At 37.6% G+C, this 12,491-nt stretch overlaps 1 protein-coding gene across 5 annotated transcripts in view; it reads right to left on the reverse strand.

Annotated features, from left to right (window-relative positions):
- Positions 1-12,491, reverse strand: part of UNC13B (unc-13 homolog B) — a 247,584-nt gene that overhangs the window by 149,713 nt on the left and 85,380 nt on the right. For all 5 annotated transcript variants that reach the window (XM_055293824.2, XM_055293823.2, XM_055293821.2 and 2 more), the window contains exon 7: positions 3,306-3,363. In XM_055293824.2, coding sequence (XP_055149799.1) covers positions 3,306-3,363 — 58 coding nt within the window. The remainder of the gene's footprint in view (positions 1-3,305; positions 3,364-12,491) is intronic.

The raw sequence follows: 12,491 nt of genomic DNA on the forward strand, positions 1-12,491 counted from the left end.
AAAGCTTACAGCGAGCCAAGATCATGCCACTGCACTCCAGCCTGGATGATGGAGCAAGACTCCTTCTCAAGAAAGGAAAGAAAGAAAAAAGACAAAAGAGAAAAGGAAAAGGAAAGGAAAGGAAGGGAAAGGAAAGAAGGAAGGAGAGAGAAAGAAAAGAAAAGAAAGAAGGAAGGAAAGAAGGTAGGTTAAAGAGACAGGACAACAAATGAAATGTATGGTTATTGATTAGATCATGGCAGGGGAAGGCTATGAAAGTATATCAAAGAGATATCTGCACTCCTATGTTTGTTGCAGCAATGTTCGCAATAGGCAAGATTTGAAAGCAGCCTAAGCTTCCATCAACAGATAAATGGAAAAGGAAAATGTGGTACATAAACACAACGGAGTACTATTTATCCATAAAAAAAAAAGAATGAGATTCTGTCATTTGCAACAATATGGATGGAACTGGAGGACATTATGTTGTGTGAAATAAGCCAGGCACAAAAAGACAAACTTCACATGTTCTCACTTGTTTGTGGGAGCTAAAAATTAAAACAATTGAATTTATGGAGACAGAGAATAGAAGGATGATTAACAGAGGCTGGGAAGGGGAGTTAGGGGTAAGAAGAGATTAGGGATGGTTAATGCGTACAAAAATAGTTATCTAGAATGAGTAAGATCTAGTATTTGCTAGCACAATAGGGTGACTATGGTCAACGATAATTTATTACACATTTTTAAATAACTAAAAGGGTATAACTGGAATATTTGTAACAAAGAAATGATAAATCCTTGAGGTGATGGATATCCCATTTACCTTGACATGATTATTACACATTGTATGCCTGTATCAAAATACTCACGTATTCCATAAATACCTACTATGTACCCATAAAAATTAAAAATAAATAAAAATTTTAAAAATGTATAAAAAAGCTTTCAAAATATTTTTGGGGACAATTAGGGAGTTCTTAATATAGACTGTATTATAGACAATATTACTGTATCAGTCTTAAATTTCTTGATTATGATCATGGTATTTCAGTTATGTTGACTTTCCTAGCTCTTAGCAGAACATGCTGATGTGTTATATAGCATGCACAGCTTATATTCAAATGATTCAGAAAATACTTGTATTTTTGTGTATGTATGTATGGAGACAGAGATAGAGAAACATGAGAGAAAAATAAGAGGGGGATGAGGGAAAGAGCAAATCTGGCAAAATGCTTGTCACTGAACCTAGTAAAGGGTAATGAGCACTCTCGGTACTGTTCTTTCAACTTTTCTATAGGTTTAACATTTCTCAAAATAAAAATATATGAGGGAGCAGGCAAAAGACAAGAATGGCTTATTCACAGAAAAATAAAATAGCCTGTAAACATATGAAAAATGTATGGGAATAAAGTTGCTTGATTATTTAAGGTTTTTTATTTCCTCCTGCCCTCTTGGCATTTGCGCTTTAATCACTTCAATTGTATTTCATCAATGAGACCAGGAAGGAGTAGGAAGTGAAATCTCAATCATTACATTTTGCTTCTCATTAGCAGTCCTGGAAAAAGGTTTAAAAGATTAAATCAATCACAATGAACTCATTACAATGAGTTCTGAAAAGGACCTGTAAACCTGAAAACCTGGTTTTCAATTCAGATTCTTCTGACCTCCTATGACCTTAAATGTTCGGTCCCAAATAGCAAAAAACAAAAGTTAGTAATAAATCATATGAAAAATAGGTTTTCTTTAAATAAAGAAAAAAAGTTCACCTCTACCATTGGCCTTTACTTTTATCAGGAAAGTGGGCCTATGGAATGTACCAAATTGAAGGCAACCAACGGATTCACAAACCATGGACAAAGGTTTTCCTTTTCAGAAACAATATGAAGGAAGCAGTATAACACAGTGGTTCACACAGAGGTAGGAGCTACTAAGTCAGATTTTCTGTGTTTGAATATTTACTTCACCAGTCACTAGCTATGTGATTTGTGGAAAATAACTCAATCTACTTATGCTTCAGTTTCCTGCTCAAAAATGGGAACAACAGTAAAATCTGTCTTAGGGTTGTTGTGAAGTTTAAATAAATTAGAATACTTAAGGTCTCAGAATGGCATCTGGCATACTGTAAGACCTCAATAGTGTTAGCTGCTGTGGTTTGTTTGTTTTGAAACATGGTCTTGCTCTGTTGCCCAGGCTGCAATGGCAGCAAACCAAATGTACCAAATGCAGTGGCATGATCATGGCTTACTACAGCCTCGATTTCCCAGGCTCAAGCCATCCTCCCACCTCAGCCTCCCAAGTATCTGGGACTACAGGCACATGCCATCACACCTGGCTAATTTTTTTTTTTTTGTAGAAATGAGGTATCTGTATGTTGCCCAAGCTGGTCTCAGACTCCTAGGCTCAAGCAATCCTCCTGCCTCAGCCTCACAAAGTGCTGGGAACCATGCCCAGACTATAGTTCTTATTATTACTAATATTACAACAACAAATGCTACAATCATTATCATCATCTTCAACTTGCAGTTGATGGAGTTTGGCATGAGATTCAGAAAAAACAGAGCAACACAAAAGTATCACAATCCCCCCCCATACCCCCTTACACACACACACACATATCACAGGTTGAAAAAGTGAAATAGGTCAGACTCTAAGTCAGTCCTTTAGTGTCTCAAGCTGTTTTGAGGGAAACTGGGGAGAAGGTAACAACATACCAGAAATGTATGGCTCATTTCAAGAATTAATCTGTGTGATCTTGACAAATCAATCTTAGGAGAAATTAAGTCAATCATTTATCAAATTTTATTGAGGTGTACTATGCATAGGTGTTGAGCCAAACGCAAAGAATATAAAATGGAACAATGTCTATGTCTTTTAAAACTTTGTGTTCATGTCAAAGAAATATATATATGTCATATGATGGATGTGCACACGGTAAAATGGAAGCACACAGGAGAGACCTAAACTAGACTTGGGAGAAGGAGAGAACAGCACAAAGATTACCTAGAAGTGATGATATTTAAACTGAGCCTTAAAGAATAATAACAGGTAAACAGGGATAGAGAGGGTTAAATCATTCCTCCGGGGTAGAAGCTAACAAATGTAGAAAAAAAGATGAGCCCTACTCCCCCTATACAAAACCAAAAAACTTCTCCCTAAAGCTAATAGATAGACAGCCATCAGAGAAAGGCGCCTGAACAGATGTGCTTCAGGAATATCTTCTGCTTACACACGACATCTCCATCCTCCCCAGCTCAGAATAACCCATGTTCGGAGAAGCGACAGAAAGCTACAATTAAAAGAGATTCATAGACAAGTTTCTCACTTACAACACTGGGCGGCAGCAGTGGTCAATGGCTTCCTCTGGCTTTCTTCTTGACTAGAATACTAGAAGAGGAAAGGAGAAAATAAATAAATAAATACAATCAGAAGCCCAAGTAAAGACAGGGAAAAAAATCACAGCTACCCATAAAAAGGTTTAGTGTTTGGAAACAAAATTTTTATTGAATAGAAACAGAACATCCTGCTCTTATTTTCTGTGTGATGCTGACATATAGGCCAGCCTATCGGTTATGGCCCTGGCCAAGTGAGACAGGCTAAATAAGGAAGGATAATGAAGAACTGTCCTGACCAAGGGCACCTGGGCACCCACCCAGCTCTGCCAGGCATCTGTAGAAGGTTTGGTCTTAGAATCCTTAGAATATTTCACAGCCCTCTGAGTTTTCCTGGGGCTAATGTATAGAGTATTTCCCCATTCAGGTGATGCAAGTGAAAACCTGTCTGGGGCTGTTTTCTCATTTTTAAGTAATAGTGCTTCTTTGCTTATAAGGTCACATGGGAAATAAGTGGAACTGCTTACCTAAGCATGTGGTGCAATATCTGGTATCTATAAGAGTTCCTCTTCCACTAGCACTGTAACCTCCGCCATCCCACCCACCACGACCACCACAAAAACAAGTACACGGTACTGAAGACATAAGAAAATGTTCCATAAAAGGAAAATAATTATGTCCAAATCTTGAGGATGGGCCCGATTTAGAAGGTAAAACAGAAAGAGAAAGGCACAAACAATTTAACAGGGGTACACAGAGTCTGGAAGACAGTGAGAATAGTCTGGTTCAGAGTCCACTGCAGAATTAGAAAAATGATCTCGGCCAGGCAACTTGCAAACATGAGATTTGGAGTTCTCATCCTGACCTGGTCACTTATTCATAAGCTATGAGATCTGAGGCAAGTCAGAGCTTCTCTAAAACTGCCAATGAACGAGTTACTTATTAACTCAACAAATATTGATTGAGTATCCACTATGTGCAAGGCCTTGTTCTAGGCACTGGCAAAAGAGAATTTGTAAATCATGGTGAGAATTCGAACTTTTCTAGTGTACTGAGAAGCCCTTTAGGGATTTAAGCATGAGAGAATTATGATTTGATTATACTTTTAAAAGATCAATCTGGCTGCTATATGAGATGAACTGTAGGGAACATGAGGGGAAATAATTACTGCAATAATCCAGACAAAAGTTGATGGTGTTGTACATAACACTTTTATGAGTATCAGTGGTGAAGAGCATTTCAAATGGTTGGGATCCAAAATACAAAACACTTTTTGTATATAAATATACTTTATAAGCAATAGAGTATGGTATAAATGTCAGAGGTAGATACTGTTATTACTCATTTCCATGGATAATAAGAAAAGTCAAGTACAATGTAAACAATATGACAGCACTAGCAAAATTGCCAATCACAAAAATGTTCAAAACATCTTTTTTTTTTTTTAAACAGATTCTCACTCTTTCCCCCAGGCTAGAGTGCAGTGGAGCTATTTCGGCTCACTGCAACCTTCGCCTCCCGGGTTCAAGCAATTCTTGTGCTTCATTCAGCCTCCTGAGTAGCTGGGATTACAGGCGTGAGCCACCACACATGGCTAATTTTTATATTTTTAGTAGAGATGGGGTTTCACCATGTTGGCCAGGCTGGTTTTGAACTCCTGACCTCAGGTGATCCGCCTGCCTCGGCCTCCCAAAGTGCTGGGATTACAGGTGTGAGCCACTGCACCCAGCCAGGTTCAAAACATGTTGAAGGTCAAAGATCCACTCCAAAATAACAAAAGGACTTGGTTATAAATAATAGTCACTACAAATAATTACGATTTTTGTAGACAGTACAAGGACATAACCATGAGGAATCCCAAAATTTTAAGTATTAAGAAGAATTCAGACCTAAGAGATCAGAGTAGATATTTTCAGAAGCTATATTTAATGAATCTCTTCCAGGCCCAAAACAGAAAGCTTAAGTCTAACTAGAGTTTAATTAATGATGTTAAGATGGCTAAGAAAAAAGCTACAAAATCTGTCTACAAAAATCAGACAGGGATAATAGAAGAAAGAAAAATTACAGGCCAATTTCATTTATGAATATAGAGACAAAAATCCTAATTAATAGATTACTAGGTCAAATCTATCATATTAAATAAGTGTGTGTAATATTCATATGTGAATATGTATGTATATGTGTGCATACATATGTGAGTTAGCATATAAATGTACATATATCCTGTCCAGGTGGGTATTAAATGCTAGGCCAGTTCAATATCTGAAAATCTACTCATGTAATTCACCATATTAAACAGATCAAAAGAGAAAAACTATGTGATCTAACAGACGCAGAAAAAGATTTGATAAAACCCCATACTTTTTCATGACAAAAATGCTTAAAAAATAAGAAACAAAATAGAATTTCCTTAATCTGATAAAGAGTATCTACCAAAATCCATGGCAAACAGCATACTTTAAAACTTATAAATCAGTCCCCTTACAGTCAGAAGACAGACAAGGCTCTCCACTCTTACAATGTTAAAAATTATACTAGATGTCTTAGGCATTGAATGTTTTAAATAAAAGGTCATGAGAAACAAGAAAAGTCTGAGACAATATTACAACCAAGAGAAGCCTAAGGAGACATGACAACTAAGTGTAATGCAATATCCTGGATGAGATCCTGAAACAATAACAAAAAAGACTCCAGGTAAAAACTAAGGAAATCTGAATAAACTATGGAACTTTAGCTTTATTTTTTAGTTAATAAAATAAATAAAAAATACTCTTTAGTTAATAATAATGTATCAATATTAGTTCATTAACTATAACAAATGTATCATACTAACGAAACTGCTTTTGCAAAAATCATAACTAAGGAAAGTATGACAGTGAAAGAAATCAGACCTAACCAGTTTCATCTTGCTTCCAACCTTTAAGCTGTCCTTGTTCATTCCTGGGCATAGGCTGAGCTAACTTCGGGAAGGAATTCAGTTCATGGTTTTGACTCTGAAACAAAATTGATAATAGCCCTTTTCCAAAAAGACCCCCTTCTTGCCTGGGGACCAGTCTGCCTTTGCAAGACTAACAAATTAGCTACAAGATTAGAAATCACTTTAGGGGTCATGCAGCCTCTGGCTCCAAGAGTCTGAACCTCCCCAAATTGCTCCTGGGAATAACTTCACTATTATAAAACCTAAGATCAGTGCTTGAGATATTTTGCAGACCCTGCACTAGATCGATCAGCTGACACCACCTATCTGGCCCAACCAGTTCTGCCATCCCACCCAGGAACAGAAGACAGCAAGAAAAACTCACTTCTACCTGCTATGATTCCATCTCCAACCTAACCAATCAGCATTCCCCACTTCCCAAACCCCTACCTGCCAAATTATCTTTAAAAACTCTGATGCCTGAATGCTCTGGGAGACTGATTTGAGTAATAATAAAACAGCAGTCTCCTGCACAGCTGGCTGTGAGTAAATTACTCTTTCTCCACTGCAGTTCCCCTGTCTTCATAAATCAGCTCTGTTTAAGCAGCACACAAGGTGAACCCATTGGGCAGTTACACTAATGTAAGATGTTAATAATAAGGGAAACTATAAGATGGGGTGGGGGAGGGGATAAATATCTGCTCAATATTTCTGTAAATCTAGAACATCTAAAAAATGAAGTCTGTTAATAAAAATATATGCATAAACAGGCCCAGCACAATGGCTCACGCCTGTAATCCCAGCACTTTGGGACCAAGGCAGGCAGATCACTTGAGGTCAGGAGTTCAAGACCAGCCTGGTCAACATGGTGAAACCCCATGTCTATTGAAAATACAAAAATTAGCCAGGCGTGGTAGCACATGCCTGTAACCCCAGCTACTTGGGAGGCTGAGGCAGGAGAATCACTTGAGCCCAAGAAGTGGAGACTGCAGTGAGACAAGATCATGCCACTGCACTCCAGCCTGGGTGAAAAAGTAAGAATCTATCTAAGAAAAAATATATATTACATATATATACGTATATTATATATTATATTATATATAATATATATAAATAATGTATAAACAATTCAACACTTAGAAAAATAAAGCGTAAGGACTAGAAGGAGAATAAAAACTGTAATTTAAAGATGCAAAACCTAGTTACATAGAAAATCTAAGGGAATCTCTAAACTATCAGAACTATTAATAATAAGAGTTGATGAGTAAGATCAATACTTTAAAAAGATGAACAGCAAAGCATTTACTTATAACAGTAACGTGATAACCGACTAGAAAATGTAATTTTTAGAATGTACCATTTGCAACAATTAGGAAAAAAAATCTAACAAAGGTAGTATAACACCTACATGGAGAAAAAATATCTTCCCCCTGCTTTAGTCTGAATGTTTGTATCCCATCACCCCTGCCCCCACCAAAAATTCACCTGTGTGATGGTACTAGGAGGTAGGGCCTTTGGGAGATGATTAGGTCATAAGGGTGGAGACTTCATGAATGGCATAAGCACCCTTATAAAAGAGGCTCTAGAGAGCATGCTTCCAACACATGAGAACACAGCAAGGTGCTATCTATGAACCAGGAAATGGGCCCTCATCAGACAATGAATGTGCCAGTGCCTTGATCTTAGACTTCCCATCCTCCAGAACTGTAAGAAATAAGTCTCTGTCGTTTATAAGCTATCCAGTTTGCATTGTTATAGCAATCCAAATGACTCAGACATCCCCTATAGCACTTCTCACCTTCTAATACTCAACTATATTTATTATATTTCTTGCTTACTGTCTGATTCTGCCTATGTGATCCATGAGGGTAGGGATCTTCAACCTCTGATGTATATTAAACACAGAATAGTGCATGGTACATGGTGCTTAATAATTGATTTGGTGAATAAATGAATAAATCTCACCAATAAACAGGGAAATACAAATTAAAACAATTTCTATACTTGTTAGATTAACAAAAATTTAAAATCTGATAACATCAAGTATCAGTAAGGAAACAGTGAAACAGGAAAAGGGTAAATGTAAATTGGTACAATCACTTTAGAAAGCAATTTAGTAATATAAAGTTGAACAGAGCATATCCTACAACGAAGCAACTATCCTTCCAGGTATACACCCAGAGACTCTCTCAGATAAAAGCATAGAGAAACAGGTTCAGAAATGTTCACTGCAGCATGCATTTATAATAGTGAAAACCTAATTGCCCATGAGGAGGAAAAGCAATACAGTGTGGTACAATCCAGCTCTGTAAAGTGGTAGGTGCCTGAGTCAGTCTTGATTAGTGCTTCTAGGCCCACAAGGCATATGGGAAACATTACACACTGTAGAATAAAAAAGTTAGACTCTATATTGTATTTTTAAAATGATTTTGCAGCAAGTATGATGAAATCTTAATAATTATTGAATCTTACGGACAGGTATAAACATGGGTTTCCTTTTATTATTTCTGTATTTGTATGTATACTGAAATTTTTTTCATGATAAAAATAGAAAAAGAGAAGAGACAGAAGCCAACTTGAAGAAACTCCCATTAACCAAAGATGAGATCATTTTAGTATCAAAAAGAATGTCCTGCCTGGGCAACATAGCAAGACCTCACCTCCACAAAAAATTTAAAAACTAGCTAGGTGTGGTGATGTGTGCCTGTAGTCTCCGCTACTTGGGAAGCTGAACTGGGAGGATCACTTGAACCTAGATATTTCAGGATGTAGTGAGCTGTGATCGTGCCACTGCACTCCAGCCTAGACAACAGAGCAAGACACTGTCTCCAAAAAAGAATGATTGCAATGGGTTGAAATACATTACCAAATATACCCAAATTTATAAATACATAGTAACATTTCATTTAAAAAAGAAAACAACTTACTGGTCATCTTGAGAAGTTGCTGAGGCAACAGTTCATTATTCTAAAAATAGATAAAGAGAATGTTTTTCTTATACAGACTATATTTCTGTGAACCGAATAGCTGGTAAGAGAAAAAAAATTTTTTTTTTTTTTTTTTTTGGGATGGAGTCTCGCTCTGTCACCCAGGCTGGAGTGCAGTGGCACGATATCGGCTCACTGCAAGCTCCACCTCCCGGGTTCACGCCAATCTCCTGCCTCAGCCTCCCGAGTAGCTGGGACTACAGGCGCCCGCCACCACGCCCGCTAATTTTTGGTATTTTCAGTAGAGACGGGGTTTCACTGTGTTAGCCAGGATGGTCTTGATCTCCTGACCTTGTGATCTGCCCATCTCAGCCTCCCAAAGTGCTGGGATTGAGAAAATATTTTTTACAGACAAATCATAGCTAATGAATGCTGAAGGGATAATATAATTAGACTATCAGACCAGCCACAGTGGCTTCCGCCTGAAATCCCAGCACTTTGGGAGGCCGAGGTGGGCAGATCACTTGAGGCCAGGAGTTTGAGAGCAGCCTGGGCAATGAGGTGAAACCCTGTCACTACAAAAAAAATACAAAAATTAGCCAGACATGGTAGTGCACGCCTGTAATCTCAGCTACTCAGGAGGCTGAGGAACTCGGGAGGCGGAGACTGCAGCCCCACTGCACTCCAGCCTGGGCGACAAAGTAAGGCTGTCCCCCAAAAAATAAATAAATAAAAGAAAATCATCATTTTTCAGACTCTAATAAAACAGTCATCATTATTTGCAGCTAAAACCATTAGATGAAAGGCTGATGGGAAAACATCATAATGAATGAAATGGGCTGACGATACTTGAATCCACTGTTGAATTTTAACATCACGTCTATCACAAAAATGAACTACAACCTAATCTTCCAACAAATAGATGCACTTTTCAGTTTAAAGGAAATAAGAGAGATAAAAGAACACGGTAAATAAAACCTGGGGACACAATCAGCAAAACCCAGAATGTGCAGAAGTCTACAAAACAGATGAGGGTAAGTGAATGATTTTACAACTAAAATGATTTAAGGAGCTGAGCTTGGTGTCTCATGCTTGCAAACTCAGCACTTTGGGAGGCCAAGGCGGTCAGATCGCTTGAGCCCAGAAGTTTGCGACCAGCCTGGGCAAATGGTGAAACATCATCTCTACAAAAAATACAAAAATAAAATAAAGTAAAATGATTTAAGAGACATTATAGCCAAATGGGCACATTTTATCTGGCTCTTGAAATGAAAAAATCAACTATGAAAAAACATCTTCTAGACAATAAAGAAAATTGAAAAGACTAGGTATTGCATGACACTAAGAAATTATTAAGTTCAGTGTGATAATGGCATTGTGGTTTTTTTTTTAAAGCATTATCTGTTAGAGATCTATATTGATATATTTATGGGTGAGACAAGATAATACCTAGGATTGTTTTTTGTTTTTGATACGGAATCTCGCTCTATCACTCAGCCTGCAGTGCAGTGATGTGATCTCAGCTCACTGTAGCCTCTGCCTCCCAGGTTCAAGGGATTCTCCTGCCTCAGCCTCCCAAGTAGGTAGGAATACAGGTTCCCACCACCACGCCCAGCTAATTTTTGTATTTTTAGTAGAGACAGGTTTTCACCATGTTGGCCACGCTAGTCTTGAAATCCTGACCTCAAGTGATCTGCTCACCTCGGCCTCCCAAAGTGCTGAGATTACTGGCATGAACCACCACACCCGGCTGGATTGGTTTTAAAATACTCCAGCAAAAAAGGGAAGAGTAATTCTATATTTTCTCATGTTTCAAAATTTCCATAATAAAAAAGATTTTAAATGGAACAGAAACCAAAATGAGAGACCACTTCATATGTGATAAGAATGGAAGAATGGATATAATAAAAAAGATAGTAACAAGTGTTGACAAGAATATGAAGAAATTGAAACCCTTATACACTGCTGGTAGGAGTATAAAATGTCACAGCCACTTTGGAAAATAGTCTGGCAGCCTATCAATTAAATGCAGAGTTACCATGTGATCTAGCAGTTCCACTCCCAGGTTATACCCAAGAGAAGTGAAAACATATGTCCACACAAAATTTTGTATATAAATGTTCAAAGCAGCATTATCCATTAACAGCTAACAAGTAGAGAAACAACCCAACTGTCCATCAACTAATGAATGAACTTAAAATGTACTACATCCATACAAAGGAATGTTATTTGGCAATAAAAAGGAATTTATTTACATGCTAAAACATGAATGAAACCTTGAAGACATTATGCTAAGTGAAAGAAAACAAAGGACCACATGTTATATAATTTCATTTATACGAAATGTGCAGAATAGGTCCATAGAGACAGAAGGTTGATTAGTGGTTGTATACGGCTGAGGAGGATAGGGAAGAATGGAGACTGATGGCTAAGGGCACAGAGTTGCTTTATGGGGCAATGAAAATATTCAAAATTGTGGTGATATCCATGGGCACAACTACGAAGCTAGTAAAAGCCACTAAATTGTAAGCTTTAAATGAGTGAACTGTACAGTATATATAAATTAGATTTCAACAAAGCTGCTAAAAAGATAAACAGCACAGTGGAAGAAAGATGAAAGATAAAAACTTAGTGAATGCCATACCCTAGAATAAAAACAGAAGGCAAAAATCTGATTTAGAGTTGTGGTGATATCCATAGGGCACAACTATGAAGATACTAAAAGCCACCGAATTGTAAGCTTTAAATGAGTGAACTGTATGGTATATACAAATTATATTTCAATAAAACTGCTAAAAAGATTAACAGTGCAGTGGAAGAGAGGATGAAAGATGAAAACTTAGTGAGTGCCATACTCTAGAATAAAAACAGAAAGCAACAAAGATACTCCTCAAGAAGAGCAACTCCAAGACACATAATTGTCAGATTCACCAAGGAAAAAATGTTAAGGGCAGCCAGACAGAAAGGTCGGGTTACCCACAAAGGGAAGCCCATCAGACTAACTAACAGCTGATCTCTCAGCAGAAACTCTACAAGCCAGAAGAGAGTGGGGGCCAATATTCAAGATTCTTAAAGAAAAGAATTTGCAACCCAGAATTTCATATCCAGCCAAACTAAGCTTCATAAGTGAAGGAGAAATAAAATACTTTACAGACAAGCAAATGCTGAGAGATTTTGTCACCACCAAGCCTGCCCTACAAGAGCTCCTCAAGGAAGCACTAAACATAGAAAGGAACAACCAGTACCAGCCACTGCAAAAACATGCCAAACTGTAAAGACCATTGAGGCTAGGACGAAACTGCATGAACTAACAAGCAAAATAACAAGCTAACATCATAA

This window comes from Symphalangus syndactylus, chromosome 9, assembly GCF_028878055.3.
Source record: "Symphalangus syndactylus isolate Jambi chromosome 9, NHGRI_mSymSyn1-v2.1_pri, whole genome shotgun sequence".
NCBI lineage: Eukaryota > Metazoa > Chordata > Mammalia > Primates > Hylobatidae > Symphalangus > Symphalangus syndactylus.